We start from the raw sequence: 26,807 nt of genomic DNA, 5'->3' as shown, positions 1-26,807 counted from the left end.
ATTAAAAAATTAATAATTTAAACCCATATGCTTTTGTAACGGCAAACTTAGAATCCCTAACATTGTGTGATCGTTTCACGGACAAGCTACCGACAAGGTACCGACAGGTTACCGACACATTACCAACAGTCGGCCGACTGTCGGCCGACTGGCGGCCGACAGGTAGCCTATATTTCAGGCAAAACCTGTCGGCCGACCGGTTTTTTGGGGAGCTCTTCTTCACAATTACCGACTTTCTAGCAAATTTTGCCAAGGGAACGCAGCAAAATGTTATTTTCTTTACCTGGTTTTATTTGTTGTTTATTCACCAGTTTGAATTTCCGCCATTTTGTTTTGGAGTATTGTTTATCTCTGTCGCTTTGTATCCCAGGCAAGCACCGAAGGCACGAGAGTTTTCAGGACGAGTCCCCGAGTGGCGAGAAGTAACTGTTATTTCTCTCCCCTCTGGGGTTAAATATTAAAGTAACGCAACTTGTCACAGGGCTCATCCGGAAAACTCTTGCACCTTCAGCACTCGCCTGCAATACAAAGCATTAGTGGTAAACAATACTCAAAAACAAAATGGCAGAAAATCAAACTGGCAAATAAACAATGAATAAAACCAGGTAAAAAAATAACATTTTGCTGTATTCCCTTGCTGTGGGCTGGAGGTTCCCTTTTTTTGATTAATTTTTTAAGAACATTTTCAAAAATATTAGGCAAGCAACCAAATAGGGACAAATATGGACATCTAAAAAGGCATTTTAGCCAAGGGATAGGACCTTTAGATTTAGTTATTAATTTAAAATATCTCATCATGTTTTGCTCACAAGATATGATAGGATTGAAATTTTAAACCTATGGATGATGCACACTCATACACTTTTCACCTACAGCTGGAAGATTAGGGAATTAATCAAATTCCAAGTCCTTAAAGGGTAAATATTACCAGTGTTTCTCAACACCTCTCACAACTCACATACTTACGTCATTTTGAACTGATGGTAACTGCAAAGTAGTGAGTTCAAGTCTGAACAGTAAATTTCTGTGGGAAAAAAGAAGAGAATTTTCATAATTAAAGCAATAAAGGACTACTTCCAAATTTATCTACAAGTAGCCATATCTAAAGATGAGGCAAGTTCTCCCAACCTGCCAAGTGTTTGGACGGGGTTTATTAATTTTTAAAATATTTGTCATTAAATTTAATTGACAAGTTAAGATACAAACACCAATGAAAGTATGCCTACTACAGTATCCTAAATATTTGCCTTTTAGGCTTTCTTTGAGCAAAAAAAGAAATTGTTTGAGCAACTTCACCATTATCAATTACATTGTACTTTCATCTGAATTAACTGTAAATGAGTATAAAGTGTGAAGCAAACCTCCCTTTTATTGTGCATAGGAAATGCCTAAGTATCAGAGTAGATTCCTGCCTTGGTGCATATTCTTCCCACTGTTAGAGTTACACAAAGTAAGGCAAGAAAGGTGCAAGTAAAGGAAAGCTTGGCTTAATTGGCTATCACAAGAAGTTCTGATTAAACTTAATGTTTTTACATTACAGAGTATATGTACTTTGCATGAATAAGCCTTGTTAAATGAAAATAATTGTTTTGATGAATGTTCAGAACAGATAAATTTCTGTTCACTTACTTGGCACCAACAATCAATTGGTTATTCCTTTCATCAATTAGTATTTCCTCTATATTTGTTCCATTTGAATGAAATTTGACACACCCTAAAGAAAACAGCACAGTATAATTCAACCCTCCCCTTGTTGCAAAAACAGGCACACATTCATCCTTCCATATTTATCACTTTAATAGTGACACTATATCTCAAGTGTACAAGCACACCAGTATAATGCTGCACCTAATTAAAAAAAGTGCTTCTACTGTGTTTCTAAAAAGCAAATGTCAATGGTTTACAAGTGCCACAAACAGTAACTACAGCATGATATATTTTTAACAAATAATTTAAGGTGGCTCGTACCGGTTTTCATCTTTTTGATGGTTTGTAACTTTGAAAGAATACAACAGAAAGACTGACCAAGGCCAGTTGAACACTTTTACGGGGTTGAATTACTTAATCATTGGTTATCCAAAAGTAAGTGTCATTTTGTCACTAGCAGTTTCCATCGCAATGCTTTCATAGGCTTATTCAGAGGCATTTTTTAGCTTGTGGCTTAAATAATTCGAAAACTAACCCAGTGACCCCCTGATTTTTTTCAGTGATTGCTTTTGGCACTTGAAAAGGAAAATGAACAAAGATTTTTAAAAAATTCTATGGAGCAGAATTTCAGAAAATCTACAAAAAGGGCAATTTTCACACATCACAAATTTCCTTCCGTAGAATTTTCTAGTTTTTTTTCTGATGATTCCTTTCGACGTTATTATCATATTGGAACAATAAAAAGAAGGGGTCACCGGACTTGTTTTCATGCAATAGCTTTCGTGAGTTTAGCAATTTCCACACGCATTCTCGCGCATTTAAAAATCTGGATTCTATAAGATTGACATTTGCTCATGATCTGTTTTAGCTACCGCTGACAATTGCATGTGCTCGCGCAAGCACCTACGATCTGATGTTTATAGAAGTTTACTGCTAAGAAAATCAGTAAACAGCCGTCAAAGACAACCTCCTGAGCTCATCTTAAAAATCCTACACATGACTTCTGGCTATATCATTTATTTTCCTTCAAGTTTCAAAGTCTTCGTCCACTTCAGGTAGATTATCCTTCACTTGAGTTCTTCATTTTTTGCCATCGCAAGATTTCGTATCGGTTGAATATTTCTTTTAAATGTGAAGTGAAGCAACCTTTACTTCTCCGAAAATTGTCTTCGTTATCTTAGTTTCTATCTCCTGCATTCACAGTGGCCGCTCAACACATCAAATACAAGCTCTTAGGTAAACTTCTTACAAAAGTAGAAAAAATTCCACGCGCCGCCTTCTTTGTTTTGAATTTTCATCTTTTGATCTTGCGCTTCTTTTGCACATTTCTCTCACGAGCGTCATGCAAGAGTGACCTGTTCCCGCGCGAGGAAACTGGTACGAGCCACCTTAATAAAATTAATGCCTTTTAAAGAGTTGGTAAGAACCATTTTTATCAGTTGACTGAAATGAATGGTGAATGTTATTGGGTAGGGAGGCTATGAGAGCTTTTATAACTGTTCATTCTAGTGATTACAACAAGATTAAGTACATTTCATTGAATGAACTTTTGCTGCAGTCATTTTTCCCTATCACTTAGCCTCTGTAATTAAAGAGCTGACCTTAGTAATAGTGTAACAGTTAAACTGCCTTCAACTGACAGTAAATTCTGGTTACTGTATTTTTGTTTACTGTTTAATACCAACTGTATGCATTTGCTCTCAAGGGGCAATATTTGGTGTCTGTTAAAGAGGGATTAAGCACAACAGACTGAGGCATTCTTTATATTTAAAAGGTAAAAATTCAATAGACCACAAAAAACTGCCCACGATAATGAGAAGTCCATCATAGGTAAGGTGGCTGACATGTGCATGGATAAGTTTGAAGGACATATGAGAGCCTTTGTGCCTCACAAACCCAAGATATATAAGAAATTTATAACTGACACTTTAACCAGCTCATTTCAAGACAATTTGGGTATATCAACAAAGTTGAAATGGTAAATTGGCCACCGTAATGATTGCAAAAGCTGATGTTTCGAGCATTAGCCCTTCATCGGAGCGAATAGAGGAATTGTGGGTTGTGTGTGCTTTTAAAGACAGAAAATGGAGCTACGTTATTGGTGGGAAGAAAAACACGAATAAATCAATGGAATGAAAAGCGTTCGTTGATCCCTGTGTGATTTAGACTACTGGTTTGAAAGATGAGCTTTTGTTCAAGAGTTTTACCGCTTTTCGTGCAACCTAAGTGTAAGGAAAGACCGCAGATTGCCATATGTTGATTAGAATGGTTAGGTAAATTAGCGACTAGTTTCGATGTGTCCTTGTCATTCTTTTCCACATCGCAAAGGTGTTCTCTGAATCAGTCACCTAGTCTTCTGCCTGTTTTGCCGATGTATACCTTTTTGCAATAAGTGCAAGTTATGCAATAGATTACATTGGCGGAGGTGCACGTGAAGTGATCGGTGATCTTAATGGATCGTTTGGGTCCCTATATTTTATGTGTTGTGAATGAAAGGACACGCTTTGAATCATGCACGAGTGCATTTAAAAGTGCCTGGTTGGTCATCAGTCTGAAAAGAACTTCTGACCAAAAATTTGCCTATGTTTTTGTCCCATTTGAATGAAATGAGTGGAGGCTGCAAAAAGATAATGCTTGTCTCTGGATTTTTTTGAAGTAATTTAAAGTGGTTCTGAGGGTGAAACGTGAGAGTGAATGGAATGCGGTCGGAATCTTCCTTTTGTGACATTTGTAGTGCTGAATGTCGATCAATAAGTTGGGTGTGGTGGTAACCCGCTTGAACAACAGAAACAGGGTAACCACGTTTATCAAAAAACTGGCACGTTGACTCTGATTTGTGGTGGAAATCAGAGTCATCACTACATAAATGACGAAGTCTTAGAAACTGAGGAAAAGGAATGGAATTCTTAACAAGAAATGGATGCAAAGACGAATATAACAAGTAATTATGCGAGTCTGTAGGTTTGTAATACACACTAGTGCATAGACTGTTGCCGTCAATTGAAACTTTGATGTACATCAAAGTTTCAATTGACGGCAACAGTCTATGCACTAGTGTGTATTACAAACCTACAGACTCGCATAATTACTTGTTATATTCGTCTTTGCATCCATTTCTTGTTCTAAAAAAGGATGAAGGAATTGTCAGAAATTTCCCAGGTATATTTCAGAGCCAGGTGAAAAGAATTGACTGTGGTTATGAATTGAGTCAGCTCCTCTCTGGTAGAGGAGGTAGCGCTGATACAGTCGTTGATGTAGCGACCGTAGAGTTCAGGTTTGGAGCCATTGTATTGGCTGTAAAATTGGTGTTCGACAAAACCTACAAAAAGATTGGCATAGCTAGGTCCCATTTTGGTGCCCATGGCTACACCATTGGTTTGTTTGAAGAAGTTGTCCCCAAATGAAAAACAATTGAGTGTGAGCACTAGTTCAGCTAAGTGTAGTAGTGTTTCAGATTTAGGTTCCTTAACAGTACGTTGATCAAAAAAATGTTTAAGGGCCAGACCACCTTCGCCATTAGGAATGACAGTGTGAAGAGACGTAATATCCATGGTGAAAAGAAGTTTGTTTTGGCCGAGGAAATTAAAGTCGCGAAAAATTTGAAGAGCGTGTTGGCTGTCTTTAATATATGATGGTAAAGTTTTGACGATGGGAGCCATAATTTTGTCTAGATACCTAGATAAGTTCGGTAGGGCAACTGCAAGCCGAGACAATGGGCCAACCCAGGTTGTTAGGTTTGTGAATTTTAGGTAAAAAGTAAATACAAGAAGTTCTAGGAGTGGTTATGATAGGTTTTTTTGCTGTGGCCGGCAATTCTTGTTTAGTTATATGAGTTGGTTGATTGTATTCTTGATGGTGTTTTGATTGCTGGCGGTGAGGTCTTTGTCTACCTTTTGATAAAAAGAGGTGTCAGAAAGTTGCCACAAAGCTTCTTTTTGGTAGAGGTCAGTGCGCCAAACAACGACTGAGCCGCCCTTATCGGCCACTTTGATAACTATTATTTCGTTTCCCCCACCGACACAGCCCCTAACAGTTTCTTTAGAAACTATCAGGTTTCATTTCAAGGCAATTGGGATGATTTCACATCTGAACAAAGAACAATCAGGAATATAGTCTATAGATCTGTCGTTTGCTTTGAATGTACAGTGTACACGTATACTCATTTGTAATTACAAAAAGAGAAGAATTACTATTTAATATAATTATAGTAAATGGTTTTTATTCAATCAGTTATAAGAACATGTACTTTGCAAGTACCATTTAATGCAAAAGTTAAAGCTTATGACATAATTCATTTAGTTACTAGAAATTCATGCATTTACCAGTTGTGTGGAAAAAATGCACAGATGGACACAATTTCTTGGCATAGGCTTACCGTAACTTCTGGCCATTTACCCACACGGCAGATTACCTGCATCGCCCAATTATTGCATAATTTTATGGCAAAAAAAAAAGTCAACAAATTACCCGCGCTAGTGGATAACCCGCACCTTACGTTTGATAAATTTTTGGTGGCTTCTTTGTTGAATTTGAAGGTCAAAGAAATTCAGACGTGTGTGCAATTCTGTGTCTATATTAGCATATACTTTATTGTTAAAATTATATGGTAAAAACACTAATATTTTGTGCGAGTGATCGTTCAGCACCATGTTGACTTGTTGAAAGAAAGTTTAAAGGCTGTAATGTACCGTAATGTACCATATAGTTTACGCGGGCTCAGTACAAGGCTAGATTTACCTCCTTTTAATCTTGAGTTTTTACATCAGTCTTTTTCATTTTTAGCTAGTAAACTTTGGAATGCACTACCCCCTAAACTCAGAGAATCTCAAGATATTGTTTCATTCAAGCGTTCTCTTAAAGCCCACATGGCTTAGTGGTAGTGATTGTAAATATTGTTATTGTTAATATTGTTAATATTGTAACTTTTTATTAAAAGCTCTTGTCTACGATCTTCGATCCTGTTTTTAGTTATTTAATAGATCTGCTTATTATTTGTATTCTTACAGAAATTATGTTTTATTTCTAATTGTACATACACGTACACATTTTAACGAAAACTTCTGTACTTCTGTAGGTGTCACGTGTTTAAATAAAGGATTGATTGATTGATTGGATTGATTGAAATTCCAAAGAAATTCAGACGCGTGTACAATTCTTTGTCTATAATTATTAGCATATACTTTATTGTTCAAATGATATGGCAAAAACACTTCTACAATTTTGTGCAAGCAATTGTTCAGCACCATGTTGATTTGTTGAAAGAAAGCTGAGGCAAGTGTTAAAACTTGAATTATAAATTACCGGTAAGTTCAGTTCAAAATCCATTAAAATCCTCATCCTCAGTGTCACTATTAAATAAGTCCATCAACTGTGCATCAAGCACAGGATCCAGAATAGCAGCAGATGTTACCTGTTCGTCGTCACTGATGTTGCATGTCTGAGATGCATCATCATCCATGTCACATCCAATTTCTGCTTTTCTAAAACCATTTTTGATGGACAAAAACGTTTACTGCTTTCCAAGCTCACACAACCAAGTCGCAGACTTCAGCATGGGTGGCCCTCTTCATTTTTCCTGTTTCAGTAAAGGTATGAATTTCCTCTGACATCCACTTCTCCCACTCCTCACGAACATAGTTTTTGAAAAAACAGTCCACAGAAATGTCTAACAGTTGTAACTTTTTTGTAAGGCCACCAGGAATCACTGCAGTGGTTGTTTTGTAAGTGTTTCAAATGCCTTCATTGATGTGTGCACTGAGACCGTGGAAGATAAGTAGCAAAGTTCTATTGAAGAAAGACACTGGTCTGGCACGCCAAACTTTCTCACCCCAGACAGCCATTCCGTCTCTGTCCATCCATGTTTTCTTGTGGCAATGGACCACCGCTCCGTCCGGAAGAATTTCTTTCAGCATTGTTTTGTGCTTGAAGATTACTATAGGCTTGAGCTTCTTCCCTGACTCTGAGCATGCAAGGACAACAGTAACGCCTGTTTTCTCCTGACCGGTGGCAGACACAGATTGGTTTCAGCTCCGGTTGCATCGACAGTTCTGGGAAAAGGAGTATCAAATGACATTGGGACTTCATCCATGTTGAAGACACGATCTCCTTGGATTCCAAGCTCCTCTTTTCTTCGTAAAACAAACCAGTGAAAGTTTGTAACCTTCTCCTCCAAGTCAATGTCAGTTTCTGGCCCACTGTGGTTCTCGCTTGTACAGACAGTGGATGTCAGCGCATGAATCTGCTACACCAGCTCGGACCTCCAACAAAATCAGCAACATTCATTTGCTTTGCTAACTCTCTCGCCTTCAGTTGGATCATGACAGTGGTAACAGCATGGCTATTCTTTTTGGCTGACAATACACCCTTTTAAGGTATTTTCCAGAGTGGGAAACTTTGTTTCACCAGTTCAGCAAGTGCAATGACATTTTGGTAGTTTTGCCATGACATCCTTTTTCTTTCGCCAGTAGTGAATCACGGAATAATCCATCTCAAACTCTCTTGCTGCTGCTCTATTACCAATTTCACTTGCACAAGCGATTACTCTCAGCTTATACTCAACTGTAAAACTTTGAAGTGAGCATTTCACAGCAGGCATTTTAACTTAACTAGTGACTTGTGGATACACTTATTGCAAATGATCACGGTTTATAATTCTTATTCAGTCAATTACCTTTTTATAGCATGTAGAAGCGCAATGAACTATATCTATTGTTTATTTATCATTAAAATACCTTGAGCATGAAATTAGTTGAGTTTCACACCTATTATTTCAATATTCTATTGATATATGTGGGCTTTCAAACTACTATCAGGCATTTCTTAAAAAAATTGATATCTTCGGTTCTACTGGGCCTAACAAGTCCCTTAAAACGGGAAAATTCTATTGATCTCAAGCTAGTGTTAACTGAAAATTTGTTACTGATGCCCTGGATATCCTTCGATTATTTTTGTCACCACGAAGGTTTTGTTTACAAGTGTGCCAATAAAAATTTGTTCATCAAGCAACTAATTATACAAGAAATAAATTTGAGTCAGTATCATGTTTTCGTGCTGCTTTGTAGCACTCTTAACACAATGAAATTAATTTGAGAGGTGGAAAAGCAGATTCTAAAATTGCCACATAACCTGCACCTCCCTATTACCCACAGTGGCACGTGTTTCAATATAAAGAGCAGTAATTTGTTTTTACTGCAGCATTGTGCAAAAGAAATGCAAACAAAGTCACAAATTTCTTACTTCATTCTAGGGCGACCAAAAAATCATCCCCCTTGCAATAGCCTGTATACATGTATATCAGGGCTGTGGTCTAGCAGCACCCGGTGGCCCCTGGCACCTTACATTTGTTCTTGGGCAACCCAGGAATCTTAGTTTTTCATAAAAAGCAAATGCTGAGCACCCTAGATTTCACAGTTTCTGGGCATTGGGCTCTCTTCAATTTTTCTTAGAGCACAGCCTTGTATTATTATATTTAAAAAATGGATCTAGTACACATCTGTACTTCTGTTTGACATCAGTGTCAATAGTTAAATAGCAAAATCTTAATAGTGTCAATAGTTTAATAGTTAAATAGCAAAATCTTAACCCTCATGGAGAAGCTACTTTCAGTTAATATATACCTTTCAATCAACTTTGTAGTTAGCATGAAAACATCATAAATTGAAATGAGCTGTTCCGTCTTCTCAGTCTGTCCATAAATTTGCTCATGGAAGAAGTTTGTCCTCATGACACTCTTGTGCTATATTATAGAGCTCTGCACATGATCAAAAACATCAAACCAAAATACTGAAAACAATTGATTAGAAAACAGTCTACCTTTACAACTGCTATATGAATGAACAGCTACTCCACTAATCAGCATACGATAATGGATAAGAACTCCCAATGACAAAATCTTCAAAGACAAGTTCATAATACTGCATCTAGAAACATAAGACATGTATATATACATGATTAAGAATTGTCTGCACTTGTTTATACCACTTAATTTATATACCTTAACAACCAAAATAACAAAAAGTCAATATTATTTGAAACGGATCTACAGCAATGACAAGTTGTATATTTGACATCAAGAAATCTACCATAAGCAGACCCCAACTTAAAATAAAACAGCTCAAGTTCCAAATTTTCCCATAGACATTAAATTTTACTACAAATGAACTTGTATATATTCATTCGTTCAACTGCACTATCAAAAGGAGGACACCAAAACTGAGCAATCTTGTGTCAAAAAACCTGGATTGAGCTTCCAACTTGCTAAAAATTTGAATCTTAATTTTTCCATGAAACATGAAACCTGTATTGAGCTGCCAGCTTAATGAAAAATTTGAATCTTAATTTTTCTACCTTTTTTTTTTTTCAAGATTTCAACAGTTATTTTTTTGCCAATAGATTCTACCACTGAAAAACATCCAGATAATGAGTGGGCAGGAGATTATCATAACTCAGACAAAACAGTTTTGCCATTTATTTTTGAACCCTGATTCTCAATGCAATTGTACTCAATATTATCACAGACGAGAAACTGAAAACCGCATGGGATACTTAATCCAAAAACCACTTAGTATTTTTGACAAAACCAAAAACCAAATGCTGAAAAAGGAAAATCTGCAAACCACAATGAACACCAAAACAAATTTTTTGGCCCAAAAACCAAAAAAAAACACCAAAAAATGGCCAAAACCACAAAACTGGAAATCCCAATGCTCCCCTTCCCTATGTTGTCTGGCAAACAATTGTGAGAACAGACAAGCTTATCTTGATACAACACCAAATTTTGAAGTGTGTGGTAGCTAGTGGGGAAATTACTCTTTGGATCTAGTTGAGACAAGAGCTCAATAGTAGTGATTCATGCAGAACTGGCATCTAGATGATGTAGGCTTAATTCAAAAGAACTAGCCAATCAGATTAGTGTGATTGGAGTCTATGGCCTAGTTCATCAACAATCTGGTCAGTTGAGGTCTCGTGCTCTTACAAGTAAGACGTGATTTTCCACGATCATCTTAAACTCACAGGCAAGGGTCGAATGGTTTGATTACCTAGCTCAAGAACACTAAATTCATATCGTATGTGCAATTAGTACATGAACAGGTTGGTCCATGATTTCCGTATTCCCTGATGGTGGATACTTTCTTCAATATAATTGTTGTATGGAAATCCTGGTGCATTGTGATTGAAGGGATACTTTTGAAAATTGGAAGTGACACTTTCATTTCCAAAAAGTAGAATTATGGGACCAACTTCAGAATACCCGGCCACTTTTGAATATTTACAAATCGATTGATCTCGTGCTTCTGAAGTTGAAATCACAAAACAGTGCGAATCCATCTTCAGTGATATCTCATTTGATATACGATTTAAGAACACGGAATTAAGATATGACCTTTAATTAATTGCAATTTGAATTTCGCTTTCCTGCAGAACGAAGAATGTATCTTTGAATGTGTGGGTTTTATTTAATTTGACGACTACGGGACTAAGGGGGCAGCTTTTTAAAAACGCATAAGTGGCCGGGTATTCTGAAGATGTTCGAAGAGAGTCATGCGCAACAGCTATGAACTAAAGATTTGAAACACCAATACATCTGTCAACGAAGACTTTGTAATCACTTGTTAAATATCGATACAACCCACATGTACTCGTCTCTGTGTTTCAATAAGAGAAAACAAAAATTACTTTCGCAAAGGCGAATGAAAAAGCAACGTTGACCATGTTTTGAACTTACATAATTTCACCTTGATCTTACCTGGTTCTTTCCAATGATTTTGGTATCCAGTTAATCTCCCAATGCTTACATGAGCTATAATATCCAAAGCGTTCGAGCGGCGACTCCAACAAACAAAATCGAAAATCACGTGATCTGGTCACGATGACTGTTGTTGGGTTGGCGTCGTCCAGTTTCTCGGTCGCGTGGGCGATTTTTTTAAAATTTATTATTATTATTATTATTATTATTATTATTATTATTATTATTATTATTATTATTATTATAATCAAGAAAATGATAAATATAGCTATTAGAGCAACATATTACGTCTTTTGTTGTAGAAATAGGAATTGGGACAAACCAGATGTGATGCAATTTTGATTTTTGTGTGTGTGTTGAATAAGCCAATCTAATCTCAAGCAGCATTTGTAAATTGCCTATACATAGTGAGATTTACAATTGCACATTTAAAACACAAATAAAGTTTCCATTATTATTGTTATCATATTGCAAACAAAACCTCATTAAAATTAACTTTCAACGCACTTTAAAACACGCCTACTGCAAAACTAATAGATCAGGGGAGGGTGTATGCTTAAACACCGAGGAGATGTTGGCTGGCTTCAAGGGGGTGAATGATAGCCGTATCGTAGAGGATGTCGTCATTGGCTCAGCAGATGCGAAGGCTTTATACCCGAGCTTGGACATACCTTTTACAATAGAGAAGGTTTGTGACGTATTTTACACCAGCGGTGTACGGGTTGATGGTCTGAACAAGGAAGAACTAGGGCTGTATCCAGCAGTAAACTGCCTCCCGGTTAGCTCAATTGGTAGAGCGCTGGACTGTTGTGCGGGAGGTCGTGCCGGTTCAAATCCGGCTGGACCAACACTCAGGGTCTTTAATTAACTGAGAAGAAAGTGCTGCCTTTGTGATAATATCTGCAAATGGTTAAACTTTCTAGTCTTCTCGGATAGGAACGATAAATGGAGGTCCCGTCTCCTGCAGGGTTGGGGTAGAAGACGTTAATTTCCCACACACGAGATTACTGTGTGATGGATGTCCTTCCCGGGGTGGGATGGGTGGGTATAAAAGGGGTTAGGTGTCAATTCGAACGAAAGTTCTGTTCCTTTCTCCTGCCATTCTTGTGGCGAATTAATTAAACTTAAACTAAACTTAAACTTAAATCTAAACTTAAACAGATCTGCCGGAGGCGGAGTTGGAAGTGGCGGGGTTGCTACAACTCTGCCCTCGACGTAAAACCAGCAGAGGCCGGCCGCCCACCATCACGGGTTGTGCCCTAGATGAGGATAGCACCGAGAGGTTTAGGCCTTGGCTACCTCCGGCTGAGGATCCCGACGAAGATGCAGTGAGGAGAATGTTCACTGAAGCAATGAAAGTGGTTCTTCCTTTTATAATGAGAAACCATTTGTACACGGTTTGACGGCCAGATAAAGCTGCAGTCCAAGGGGGGGAGGGGGGGGGGCCGATAGGCTTACAACTTACTGGCTTTCTTGCTCAGTTGTTCATGGTATGGTGGGATAGGCAGTTCAAGATCAAGATGGATGAGAACGGGTTGAGGGTGCGGATGTACAAGAGATATCTCGATGACATAAATGTCGTTGTAGATGCTCCCGGTGCAGGCCTTCGGTTTATTGAGAGCGGAAGGTAGGGTTATCCGAGGTGAAGACATCCTTGAACAAGAGCTGGCCATCGAAGCTGATAAAAGATGGATGAATCTGGTGCAGAAGATTGGAAACAGCATTCACCCGTCCATTTCGTTAGAAGTTGATTACCCTTCGCAACATGTAGATGGGAAACTGCCCATCCTTGATTTGAAAGTTTGGGTGGAATCGAGGCGGGTACAGGGTGTGGGAGAAGGAGAGAATAAAGTGAGTGTGTTTTTGCACGAGTTTTATTCTAAGGATGTGGCATCAAAGTGTGTGGTCAATGGCAAGTCAGCCATGTCTTGGAGCTGTAAAAGAACCATACTCACTCAAGAGGTCTTGAGGATATTACGCAACTGCAGCAGGGAGCTTCCTTGAGAAATTGTTGTCGGCCACGTGAACCACATGATGTTGCACCTACAGTACTCTGGCTATAATCAGAAGTTCAGAACGGAGATTGTGCGGTCAGCTAGACGCGAGAGATGAGTGAGCTAGACGCGAGTGGTGAGCAACCCTTGTACAGACCGAGAGAATGGAAGCGGATAGAACGAGATCAGAAGAGAAGAGAAAAGCGGGAATCCTGGTACAGAAAGGGAGGGTTTGACGCGGTGATATTCGTGCCAGCAACTCCAGCCTCGGAGCTGAAAAATCGGTAGATGGAAGAGGTTAAGGGAGCAGGATTCAAGGTCAAAGTGGTCGAGCAGTCTGGTGTGACTCTAAAGCGGATTTTGCAGAGGTCAGACCCGTTCAGAGAAAATCGATGTAACAACATCAACTGTCTGGTCTGCAGCACCGGTGGAAAAGGCCCTTGCCGGAGTACCGGTGTCACTTATGAGCTAGTGTGTCAACTTTGCCGCAGTAGATACATCGGGGAGACGTCATGAAGTGCATACACCTGTGAGAAGGAACATCTGCGAGCTTTGGAACAGAGAGAGCAAAGTTCAGTAATGTGGAGGCATTCATGTGAGAAACATAACAGTAACGTTCCAGGGTTCACAATGAATGTCACGGGAGTGTTTCAGGGTGACGCTATGCTGAGACAGATTTCAGAGTCAGTCCAGATCAATAAGGTTCAACAAGATCAATTGATAAACATGAAGAGCGAGTGGAATTATTTCAGGATCCCTAGGGCTGTTGTCACACAATCGTGAATGAGGCTACGAACATTTCATCATGTGACTATTGCACAGTGAAACTGAGTTCTAGTCTGTTGTAATTAATTTACATATGGTGAACGATCCTCGCAGTAGATAGCGCTATTTAAGCAATAGCGAAAATCAGACCTGAAAAAAAATCAGGCCTGTACGGGATTCTCGTACAGGCCTGATTTTTTTTTTTTTTTTGTTTTTTTTTCAGGTCTGATTTTCGCTATTGCTTAAATAGCGCTATCTACTGCGAGGATCGTTCACCATATGTATCTAATACCGCAGTTCAAAATATATGAACTTCATATATTTCATTGTATCTGTAATTAATTTATTTAATTGTCTGTCTATTGTTATCAATGTTATTTGTGTTGTTAGCGTAATTATTGTGGAATATTAATTTTATTGTTTTCTGGGTTTTTTGTTTTTTTTTTTTTTTTGTAAGTTTTTAAGTTTGTCTTTCTTTGTTTGTCTACTTTGGTATTGTTGTTTTATCAGTTTTACTTTAGCGTCGTTGTTGTGCAACTAGATACCAGGTTATTGCTCGTGCAACGTTATATGACATGGTCTGAGATTTGAAATTTCTAACGAAACAACGAAACGAAACGAAACATCGTATACAACTGAAGAGGTCTGTGGACGAAACTAGTTTTGTAGTAGGCGTGTTTTAAAGTGCGTTGAAAGTTCATTTTAATGAGGTTTTGTTTTCAATATGATAATGAATGATATTTTCTTAGCTTCGACAATCAAAATTTCGCATTATTATTGTTATTATTATTATAATGGACATAGTGATTTTCAGAGCAAAATCGAGTTTCCAGATGAGATTTGAACCCACGACCCTCCGTGATCTAGTCGGATGCTCTAACCACTGAGCTACAGGAGACTCTATGGTGAGCAAGGGTCAATTAGTGGGTATTAACTGGAACCGCATCACGCGGCTAAACAGCCAAACATCAGCTAGCGCATAGAAGCTCACTAACAGCATCACGCTGTCACATTAAAGCATCACATGCATTAAAGTATCACATGCAGCCAACCAGCCCCCAAAGTGAGCATGTAAAGATGAAACAAACAATTTTGATTTTCCATACACAACACACCTAGTAATTGGTTACTATACCGCTGACAAGGAGCCAAAATGACCTTGGGCTCGAGATTACTTACTGAAGTACTCCGCTGACTTGTGACTGACGTTTATCAAATCATCTGCAACCATCCAACCATTATCGACCGAACGACCATTATCTTTCCGTCTCACATTGGGACCATGCGTCTAGAGAAGTGCTATTTCTGTTCGTCAACAATTTACCCAGGCCATGGAACAGTATTTGTAAGAAACGACTGTAAAGTAAGCTCTCGTTTTCTTAAGTTTATTGAAATATTTTATCGGGGTTCACGCCGGAGGTAATAAGTCGCTGCGATACATCGCATAATAAACCTCAGCGAGAAATTACTTATTGTGTAACGATACAGCACTACGTTGACAGTGCTCGCGAGAGACGTTTCCACTGCAACAGAATTTTGTGTTTGTAAGGCAGTTTGTATGCGTGCGAGGGTCGAAGTGATAAAAGGAGTCGTGGGGAGTTGTTTTGGTAGCCGTCCTCGTGAACTATTTGTCTAATTCTATTACACTCTGTTCTTAAAATTGAAGTGACCCATTAAATATCTCGTCATTCTAGCTGTTCAGATTTTGCCGCTCAAAATGCCACAAGAACTTTAAGATGAAAAGAAATCCTCGTAAAATCAAATGGACAAAAGCTTTCAGAAAGGCAACAGGCAAAGAACTAGCCATGGTAAGTAAACTATTTTAAGCAGGTTTGACAGGATCCACATACATAAATGTAGTAACTTTATGATACAGCTGACAGAATCAGTAAGTAATATAGAGGAAATGTTATATTCTGATAGGCTTCTGAAATGGATTCTTATTACACAGAATCTTTATAATGAATCTTACTGACCCAGCTTCAGTCAAAATGGCTGGATATTAGCCTACTTTTTCTTTTGCATTTTTATGGACCTCAACTTTGTCTCAGTCCATAAGCAGATTTTGTACAGGTCCTGGTCAACCTGGATTTTATTCTGACATTTTCCAGGACTGGAAAAATGGAAGAAGACAGCAGGTTCTGTATCTGCATAACTCAAACAACGTTTTCAGAATTTATGTTAGAAGAATTGTATGTAGATGGTAAGGAAAAGTGATTTTGAAATCTTGAGAAGGAAAGGGTATGTTTTTGGTGAAATTTGGAGCCCTGGAAAAATTAGTGTAAGTCCCAGAAAAATCCTTGAAATTTGTTTCTGAAAAGGGTACTACTGTACGTGTATCCTGAAAATAATGCAAGAAAAGAACTCAGCCAATATCCAGCCATCTTGACCTCACACTTCACCAACAACGCATTTGTATTGATCCATTTGGGAAATTTTTCCCTTTACTTTCACACTCAAAATGTTCATGTGAGTTTGAAGTAACTGCAGTGCCATCATTGGTCTATTGGTCATTGAGGAAAAAGCTGAGTGACATAAATGTATTAGCTCTTTTCTTGTGTAATTCTTTCCATTTTTTTGTTCTCCAAGCAACATGAATCCAATACACAAAAAAATTCCTTAGGGTGATCTGAGTGAATATTTGGCTCAGGGCAGTTTGTTTCACTCAAGAATACTATAGATTGTGAGAGCCATTTTTGGAAAATTTTGTTTTCAGTGTCGAATCAGGCACTATTAATTAAAGTACTTTTTCCCAATATTTCAGGAAACTCTGAAATGTGTGCAAGGTTTTTCTTAAAACATACAATATATTGTTGTTATGCTGTAAGTAAGTAGAGACTTTTTCATAAAGTAATGGTTGGCTCAAAATGGACAAAAAGTGCTCAAAGTGTTTTACTAAATAGCATCTTTTCAGCAATTTGATAATTATTTGAAGGTTTTATGATCTGATGTGAAACATGAGTGGTGGGAACAGTTGAAGGCTGATTGATTCAATTCAATTATCTTAAGTAAACACTGATGGCTGAATTTATCAGTTATTGAAATTCTTCTGTGGGCAAGAATAACCCTGTACCTTTCTAACAAATAAAACTTGTGGAACTCACTGCCTTTAAACAAAGATCAAGGCATTGAAATGCAAATGTTAAGCAACGGTCAGATGAAAAGTGATGTACAAATGCAAAGCACTGGAATTTAGTTAGAATAGCTTGGCCCCTCTTTATTAATGCTTCAGTAAAAATGCATCTTTACCCAAGGGAAGTTATTAGGCGTCGAGCAACACAGCCCAGCAAGAGATCTGCAAGGAGTCTAGCACTGATAGTGAGAGCCTGTCAGGATACAATGCAAGTCACTAGAAGGTGTCAATATGTAAGGAACTCTGATCATTGCAAGTGTCAAATTATTAGCAAGTAGAATTTGAGAAAAGTGCAAACAATAATAGATTTTGTTCAAAGATAGCACTTTGAATTGTGCTATTGTGCCAGAAAAAGTTGCTCACAATATTTCCTAATCACAAAGCACAATACTGGCCAAACCAAGATTTTCCTTTCTTTTACTTGATCCTGAATTATACTTGTTAGCCGCAGAGTACCAAAACCACAATACGCAAATATTGCACTTTACAAACTTTCTTAAGATCACTACAGTAGCAAAAAGTTGGAAGATGAAGCTTCAAATTGTCAGGAACTGCATTTGTGTTTGATCATTACAATAGAGCACTGGTTGGGGTCAAACTGACAGGACCTTACAGGGGTTTCATGAACGTTTTCAGCAGGAGGGTACTGCAACTGGTTTTCATAGGCGGGCAAAACCTTTTTGAACTGAACTTTAAGATAAACTTTCTCCAGATTGTCAAACCAGGTGGGCAAAACCGTCCTCACGACCAGTCAATTTGCCCGCTGCCCGGCCCTTAATGAAACCCCTGCCTTAAGAATGCAGCATTTATGGGCAAACAAGCAAGTCCAGGGCTAGGCCCAGGCTCTCATTATTAGTGACATGGCAAACCTCTCAGAAGCATGAAATCCATGTGAAGAATCTCTATTTTTTGTAACTTATCTTTTATTTGTAGAGCAAATTAAGAAACAAAATTAGAAAACAGGACTACGATAAAAACAAAAAATAGGTCTATACAGATAAAAGCTTCTGTTTTGAAAATCTACATCTTGAAAGGGAAACTTTGTTTTTGTTTACTTGTTTGGTCAAATTGGATACCCATACTTATTTATGTGCTCAAAGAAAGAGTTTATGATCTTAAGTTTTGGTACTCAGATTTCTTCCCACATGACAACTTGATATGAATATGGATATGAGCCAAAGCAAAGTGCAGGACATTTTCATGTTAAAGGTTATTTTGAACAAATTCTAGAGATAAAGGACCACTTTGAAGGTAAAAACTATATTGGTATTCCAATTGCTCTGTTGTCAGCCTTGTATTCAAAATTAGAATAGAAAGATGAAGACATCAATGAAAACTTTAAATATTGTGTGTTATACTCAATAAAACATCTTGTTGGTCATTGACAAACCGCATAAATAGATTTAAGAGGACAATTTCTGTGTCCCACATATAATTGAGGTGTTTAAAGGTTGATTAAAAAGTACAAATTTGTGACTTATTTGGAAAATTAGAACTTTCGTATGTCTGGCCGAATTATTTTTTTCAAATGATCAATTCAAAGAATGCCTGAGAATTTCCAAACTTTTAAAAAATGTTGCAAGGTACTGAATGGAGCCAGAATGTACAAAGAAGCGTTGGTAAGAGATTTTGTTGAGAGTATGCCTAAAGCATACATAATGCTGGATGAACTGCACTTGCATTTTGTGATTTGATGTCATAAGATGTTTTAAATTGCATTATATAACTTCCTTGTCTTACAAAGGGCGTGCAGTAGCATTCTGAACCAGTTACAAATTTGCAAAGAGGAACTTTGTTGGTACATTAATTATGATCAAGTTAAGAAGAGGCAAAAGCATGAAGGACAGTTGTAGTGGCTATTATTATTATTATTATTAAATTTAAATTTATCCTGCGCAGTTTCTATAAAAATATTCAACTGCGCCTTACAATAAATATTAAATCAAAAATAAAATAGAAGTTCAAAATTACAATTCTAAAATTCCATAATAAATAAATAAATAAATAAAATAATTCATCATTAATGCAATTTAATCATAACAACTATAGTAACTAATTAAACGCCCTATTAAATAAAAAAGTTTTAAGTCTAATTTTAAAAATATCTAAACTGGAAATAGATCTTATTGTGGTAGGAAGCAGATTCCAAAGTCTAGGGGCGGCACAACTAAACGATCTATCTGCCAGGGTCTTCTTGGAGATTATTTTCGGGAAAGTTAATAAAGCTGCGGAGTCATCATTGCCCCTTAAATTATACCTAGACGGCGGTAAGACAGATATTAAATGGCGCAAGTAATCGGGCGCCATACCATGCAATACCTTAAATGTAAGAAGAATTATTTTATATTCGATACGATAACAAACAGGCAGCCAATGTAATTCGCGAAGTAGAGGCGTGATGTGGCACGACTTCGGAGCACAATAAACCAAACGAGCACTAGCATTCATAACGCGCTGCAGTTTAGACAACTGATATTTCGGTAACCCATACAGAAGGCTGTTACAATAATCAAGTCTACTTGTTATAAACGCATGAACTAGTGTTTCGGTGCTACTTATGGATGAGTACTTCCTAATATGTCTGATGTTATAAGGATAATAAAATGCACTGCTGCATGTTTTGGTAATATGTACATCCATATCCAAATGCGGGTCAAACTATGTGCCCAGATTACAGACTGATGAAGAAGGACTAATATTATAATCTCCGACTCTAACGCCATCGATAGACACCTTTGTGAGCTGCTTCCGTGTCCCAACAAGCATAAACTCAGTCTTGTCATCATTTAGCATTAATTTCCTCACACACATCCACTGTCTGATGTCACGAATACAATTTTCAATGGCAGTGACCGCATCCAACTCACCAGTGCCAACACTAGGACTAAAGGACAGATACAACTGAGTGTCATCCGCGTAAGCATGCGCAGTTGGTAAATGAGACTCCAGGAGAGAAAACAAATCACTTGAATAGATAGTAAACAAAAGCGGACCAAGGCAAGAGCCTTGAGGTACACCCCACTTCAAATCAAATGACTGTGAAAGCGTCTCTTTTATGCAAATTATTTGAGATCTCCCTTCCAATTAAGACTTGAACCACGAAAGAGCAGAGCCGCAAACACCTAGTTTCGTCTGAAGGGCTTTTAATAAAATCTTGTGGTCAACAGTATCAAAGGCGGCACTCAAGTCTAATAACACCAAGAGTGATACATGCCCCTTGTTCATATTTATGAGCAAATCGTTTTTTACTTTTAACAATGCAGTCTCAGGCCATCTGAGTTATTCTTGTGTAATGTAAGGAATTAAAGACAATATCAAAAACAACACCAAACTGGAATTCACTCTATGATTATATGAAAGCATTTGACCTCATAGACCATAGGATTCTCGTTAATAAGTTATGCAAAATAGATTTGCCGATAGAAATAATCAATTGGATCATAGATTTTCTAAGTGATCGTTCCCAGAGAATCAAACTCTCAGAGGGGGGATCAGTGCCATCCGGGGTACCCCAGGGGACCAAACTAGGCCCGTGGCTGTTTTTGGACCTTATCAATGATCTAGAAATTAATAATGCAGGCAATATCTGGAAGTATGTTGATGATACAACTACATCCGAGATCGTTGTGAAAGGAGCCAGTAGCAATTCCCAATTAATTGCAGATACTGTCGTGCAGTGGTCATCTGAAAATAGAGTAAAACTAAACAGTGAAAAATGTAAAGAGCTTAGGATTTCATTTGCAAAGAACAAACCACAACTCGCACCTATAGTAGTAAATAACCAAGAGCTAGAATGTGTCGAAAGCGCCAAATTACTAGGTGTTACGATCTCCAACAACGTTACATGGAATAAGCACATTGATCAAATTATAAAGAAAGCTTCTAAACGTATGTATTTTCTAATACAATTGAAAAGGGCCAAAGTCGCAAGGCAGGAATTAATTCTTTTTTATACATCTTGTATAAGGTCAGTCCTCATCTACGCATCGCCTGCGTTTTTCTACGCCCTACCATTGTATTTAAAGAAAGATCTAGAGAATGTAGAGAAACGGGCATTGTCAATCATTTGCCCGGGCCTGGCCTTAGAGCTTTCAAATATTATGTCTATCAATGACTACATTGCTAGCTTACGTATAAAGACCTTCCTCTCGATTGCTAATGACCCGGCCCATCGCTTACATAAAATGCTTCAATCGTCAGGGCCGTCGTGTTATAATCTCCGGTGCAAAAGGCGCTTTGCGATTCCCAATTGTAGGACCGAGCGTTTCAAAAATAGTTTTTTAGTAAGGTCATGTATTAAAGAATTTTAGTGCTCGGTGAGTTTTGTAAATGAGATCGATGCCGTTGTATATATTTTAACAGTTCAAGCTTTCATCATATTTATAGGATATTATTATTTATTTAGGACTTTAATACTATCATATTACTATTATAAGTTATATTTTATAAATACACAATTCAGCTCAGTGGCTGCAAGCTTTTTACAAATAAACTATCTATCTATCTATCTATCCATGGAAACCACTTTTAGTGGAGCTAGGTCACCATCATGTACAGTGTAAATGTTTGTAAAGACAAAGGTAAAAAAAAAAACTTGAATGAGTTACTAACATTTCAGGCGTGATAAGGCTTCTTTTAATTGAATACCATCCACTGACAAATATTGTTAGTGCAAATACATTTGTTAAGTTGCAGGTTAGTTTTGGCTTAAATTTTTGCATTCACTGAATAGGGCTTTTCAGCAGTGATATTGAAAAAAGTAGGCACAAGTTGGCGCTCCTAATGAGTGCTTTAAAATGCCTTCGACACATTTGACAACACAATCAATGAATTTCACGTCCTGTATTTTTCTATCGAACGTCCTCTGCAATGTGAAAGATCTGGGAACACGCCTTGAGCTGTCTTTGCAGACGTCTCAAAAATGGAAAATTAAGATGAGTCTAATATCATTTATATAAAATAACTGACTGCGAAGTGAATTTGCCTAAACCAAAAGTGCACGGTAAACGATTGTTGCAGATTGAATAATGATAAGCCAATCCTGAGTTATCATGAGCCATGTGTACACGTATAACACCAGAGAGCACAATAGTCCCAGCTGCGCAGACTGCTATAGATTAGAGCTTTACATTGTACCAACTGGCGAAAAACAGGGATTAGATTACACTTGTATTATAAACTCAGGTCAATTGAATTTTCTTTTACAGGATAGTGCATTCGAATTTGAAAAGAAAAGAAATGTTCCCGTGAAATATGACCGTGAGCTTTGGTCAAACACAGGTTTGTATAAATATTCGTCTTAGAGCCCTTTCTCTCATATAACGTAACAAGAACTGCAACTCTAGTAAAGCGGTCGGAACTTCGCCATATACATTAGCCCAGGCATTGATTCCAAGTGTATCACTCGAAAGTATCGCTAAGTTGTACAAGTCTTTTTAAATTTTGATTTAGTGTGGGACTCTACATGTATCTGAATTTATTTAGTGAGAGCCATGAAGCGGATTGAAGAAATCAAGAACAAGAGGCAAGATCTTCACATTAAAAACAGGTTTGTTCCAATGAAGTGTTCAACCAATAAAATTCACCTACGGTTTTTCAGTTCTTTTAAACGAGAGAGTTTGCTGAATGAAGTTTGTGTCACATGCGTTCCTTTCCTGTGTGAATGATGAACCTCGAAGTATCATAAGTAATGTAATGTGACACAATTAAAAGGTACACCTTAAGCCACCCCAAGGTAGTCCTGAGAAGTTTTCCCTTTTGTAATGCTTTTGGTGTAATTTCGCTTTCAATATTTTGTAACCCGTTGTTGCAAACATAAGTAGGGACCAAACATAGACGGCAGTTCTTTTTCTTTAAGCTTTACTTGTCTATTCTGACTATTTAATCACGTATTGATATTTTTTGTAGGCTGAAACCTGATAAGCAAGTTACAGAAGAGGCAGAGATAAAAGAAATAAAGCAAGGAATCACTCTGATTGCACCACCAGGTCAGAAATGTAATTCCTTACTCATTTACTGCATGGGAACACAAGTGCGCTACATTATTACTAGAAAATCTACATAAGATTAGCCTTATTTTCCTCCTGTACAATGCAGTCGTCACAGTAACGTTTAAAATGAACAATGGTGCTTACAGTCCTCAGTTACTGAGGAAGAAAACTCAACAGAAACCAAGAGAAGTGTAACTTTGCTTCTTGGATTACTTGTTGACAAATTAGTCGGTTTTAGTATGCAGTATGTTAACCTTTCTTTTTTGATTTATAGTTGAAACGAGGAAACTTGAACGGAAGATCTCACAAGCTATGCGAGAACCTGAAAGTATGGAAACTGAGGGTTAAATGAACAAAAACTCTCTTGTAACTTCCTTAATTGTATGGAGGAAATAAAATATTCAACCAAACTAGGCTATGTTTTGAATAATCGTGGAAATAGTACATTCACAATTCGTAAGTTACAGGAAGTCAAAGATCAAGATATTTATTTAAATGCCCAAGATTGGTTCTTAAACTTGTTTTGGAAGTCAAAGAATTAATGGCAGTTTCCGTTTATTCGTTAAACTTTTGTTAAGCAAGCTACCCGGGATCGTACCAAAAGAACATCCTCTCTCGGTCTGTTTTTTAGCGGACTTCGCAGCACTCGGTCCTTTCTGTGGAACCTTAGGCGGCGTTGGGCCTCTTCGCCGCTCGTTCAGGGTGGTATTCTTCCCAACATACAAGCCGTACGGCAACCCAAGAAGGTCGAGAAGAGGCAACGTTGACCTTCCAAATTGACAACATCAAACTTCGAACGGCTCCTTTAGGAGCGTTCGCTTGTTTACTCTGTGATCGACCAAAACAAATCTTTAGTTCACTAGCCAGATGCAATTTTTCCTCCTGTATGAGCCGCTGGTCCCTTTGGTTAACGGCTCCTTGTCCAACCGAAGAATGAAAAGAAAGCTCTGAAAACTACTGTAAATTCCTAAGAAATTACCTTTAGGTAACTACATCCCTTAGTTAGATCCTTAGCTAGATCGACGCTAACTAGTCAAACAAATTAAAAGCAACTCCACTCTAACAGATGGAATGAAAGGAACTTCAGATTAGATCAGGGTACTTTATTGGGAGGGCAACGATATGGAAACACTGCCGGCGACTTTATTTTCCCTTGGTTTGTTCTTCTATGGAAATTGTGATTAGCATACGTCTCTAACAAAGTAAATACAGCGCGACACATTAGCAACCCGCCAGTGTTTCGCTGCTACTTGCTAGAGTGTGTAATTTTCAAATTGCATATATTGCTCTCCTACGCAGCGAGACCAAGGGAAGCATTTGAGTTTGAATGGTACGATCGCTGATCACAACTTTGCGTGGTTTTCGACAAAATCCGCTCCAATCTTTTCCATTCCTTGCTATCCTCGTTCCTTCTTAGGACCAGAAACTAATTTGGTTCCTAAAGAAGGGTGATTTTGCACACCACGACGAGCCTTTCGAAATAAACTGAAGCCATCATAATGATTAGGACCAACGTCGAGAACAGATTAATCAAGCGTGCCTCTGAGGACAAAGAAAGACATTTAATTTGAACTGATGACAACCATCGCGTATCACAACCATGCATGTGCTTTTTTGAAAATCTGCTGCCAATCTTTACCCTTTCTTGCCATCCTCGTTCCTTCCTGGAACGAGAAACTATTTTGTCATCTAGATAGAGGACATTTCGCGTACCACGACAAGCGACTCGAAATATAATGCGTTCACGCTAACATTATGATTAGTAAAAATATATTTCTGTAGCATTTGATCAACCCTGCCCCGTTAATTTCAATGTTGTGTCATTGGTGCGTGTTGCTCTCAGTCAATGAACACCTCACTGTCGTATCTTTGGGGGTGGGAATGACAATGATCGGTTTTTTTCATCACCATGCGACGAACGATTAATTCCGATTTGCTTTCATCATCTCGTTTAAGATTTTAGCATTCATGAGAGGCTGTCCGCTCTATATCACTGGAAATCGAAGCCCTCCCCTGAGTTTGTCACCATCTTCCACCTCACTGAGGCACTTTGCTTGTTTTTCATCAACAGAAGATTGACTTGTTATTTTTCGGGCATAAGATTAATGACTCAGTGTTCTTTCAGTTAATCGATCTCCCCTTGATATCTTGGCAATCGTACTAGGATTTAATCCAAGATAACGGGAAATTGAAGCCATCCTCCTGATTCGCTACTGACTTTCTCGTGAGACCAAGAATTTGGTCATTTTTCTTTAACAGGAACTAAATAATTTTACTTAAACACTCAGAAAAACGTTTGTTACTTCCTATGTTGATCGATCGGCTCTTCAAACTTCAACAAACTGAATTTCTCATTATTTTTTATGCATATTATGATCTTTTATTGGAAAATTAAGGAAAGATACAGATCACGAGCCGTCCCTCCTTAAGTGCTCCAATGTTAGCCCTATATCGGTTGACCGATATCGCACTTGAGTTTTCAAGTGGGATATTATCTCTTTCCAAAACAGGCACAACAAACAGATAAGAATCTCCCAACTGTTTTTTTTTTTTTTTTCTTAGAGACAAACCTGGACGTTGTCGAGCTTAACTGGTAACAACAAGCAAAAAGTAAGGCATGTAACGAGTTAAACATATCTTTAAAATGGATGTACATCAAGGAACGTGTATTTGGGATATAGAGTAAACCGTCAAGGAAAGGGTGAAATATGATTTATACAGTTATAAAGTTACAGGAAGACAAAGATCATTTGACAATATCCGACTGTTTTCACCCGTACCATTGAACAATGAAAGTAACTTGCATGACCATTACAGAGTAGTGGAAAATTATTCATCCTACAGTGTAAATTTCGATTCACGATAGGTGAAAACAAATGAGCTTTTCTCGCAGCGATACATGAATTGCTATTGTCCCTCCGTCATCACCTTTGAGGAAGGAATAATTAAGAGTGACTTTCACAATCATTAAGCGACAACTTGATAACAAGGAATTCAGGTATTCTCAGTTGATTAATCGACCTTTGACATCTTGGTGATTTTAAAAAGTAACTTTGGTTTTATCAACTAAGGTTGATAATGCGAATAGTCCATTTTACAGTTGTGCTTGGTTGCCAAGCCTTTGAACGGAAGTGAGGCTAGGGATGACCGACAGAGCTGAATAACGTTTACGCATGCGCTAGATTTTGCCGCGGAAACACGGATTTTGAGTCGTTCGCATGGTTGATTTCCTATTCTGTTGCTTCCCTATTCTGTTGCTTCGGGGCGTCGTTTTCCTTGCCGCTTTTCATTTACAGAACAACCTCCAAAAATTTGGTACACCCCCTAAAAATTTTCAAAAATTAATTTTCTCCTTTAAACCTTTGGAAATAGGAAAGTGCCTTCGACGAAAATAGAGTTCCTCGGTTTTAAAGGTCAGCCCTTATTATTTTCAGCTAATTTCGCTAAATTTAGACCTAGTACACTTGAGCCCGCGTTGTTGACCGCATACCCACTGACGTAGCATTCCATTATTCAGCTCTGTCGGGATGACC

At 37.9% G+C, this 26,807-nt stretch overlaps 2 protein-coding genes across 2 annotated transcripts in view; one reads left to right on the top strand and one right to left on the bottom strand.

Annotated features, from left to right (window-relative positions):
- Positions 1 to 11,546, bottom strand: part of LOC111321908 (semaphorin-1A) — a 72,712-nt gene extending 61,166 nt beyond the window's left edge. Inside the window, exons 1-4 of the mRNA XM_088759059.1 lie at positions 11,393 to 11,546; positions 9,460 to 9,566; positions 1,630 to 1,714; positions 967 to 1,024 (exon numbers count right to left, since the gene is read on the bottom strand). Of these exons, the coding sequence (XP_088615185.1) occupies positions 967 to 1,024; positions 1,630 to 1,714; positions 9,460 to 9,556 (240 nt within the window). The 5' untranslated portion in view covers positions 9,557 to 9,566; positions 11,393 to 11,546. The remainder of the gene's footprint in view (positions 1 to 966; positions 1,025 to 1,629; positions 1,715 to 9,459; positions 9,567 to 11,392) is intronic.
- A 3,807-nt stretch (positions 11,547 to 15,353) lies between these two features.
- LOC111322148 (putative ribosome biogenesis protein RLP24) lies at positions 15,354 to 23,680 on the top strand. The gene is made up of 6 exons (XM_022925207.2): positions 15,354 to 15,514; positions 15,846 to 15,959; positions 22,492 to 22,564; positions 22,769 to 22,832; positions 23,192 to 23,271; positions 23,549 to 23,680. The coding sequence occupies exons 1-6, from the start codon at positions 15,434 to 15,436 to the stop codon at positions 23,620 to 23,622; spliced, it is 486 nt and encodes a 161-aa protein (XP_022780942.2). The 5' UTR covers positions 15,354 to 15,433; the 3' UTR covers positions 23,623 to 23,680.
- Positions 23,681 to 26,807: the final 3,127 nt, after the last annotated feature.

The sequence above is a fragment of the Stylophora pistillata genome, chromosome 4 (assembly GCF_964205215.1).
Source record: "Stylophora pistillata chromosome 4, jaStyPist1.2, whole genome shotgun sequence".
NCBI classification, from domain to species: Eukaryota; Metazoa; Cnidaria; class Anthozoa; order Scleractinia; family Pocilloporidae; genus Stylophora; species Stylophora pistillata.
The sequence above is the reverse complement of the archived record's forward strand: the minus strand, read 5'-3'. Positions and strand labels throughout refer to the sequence as shown.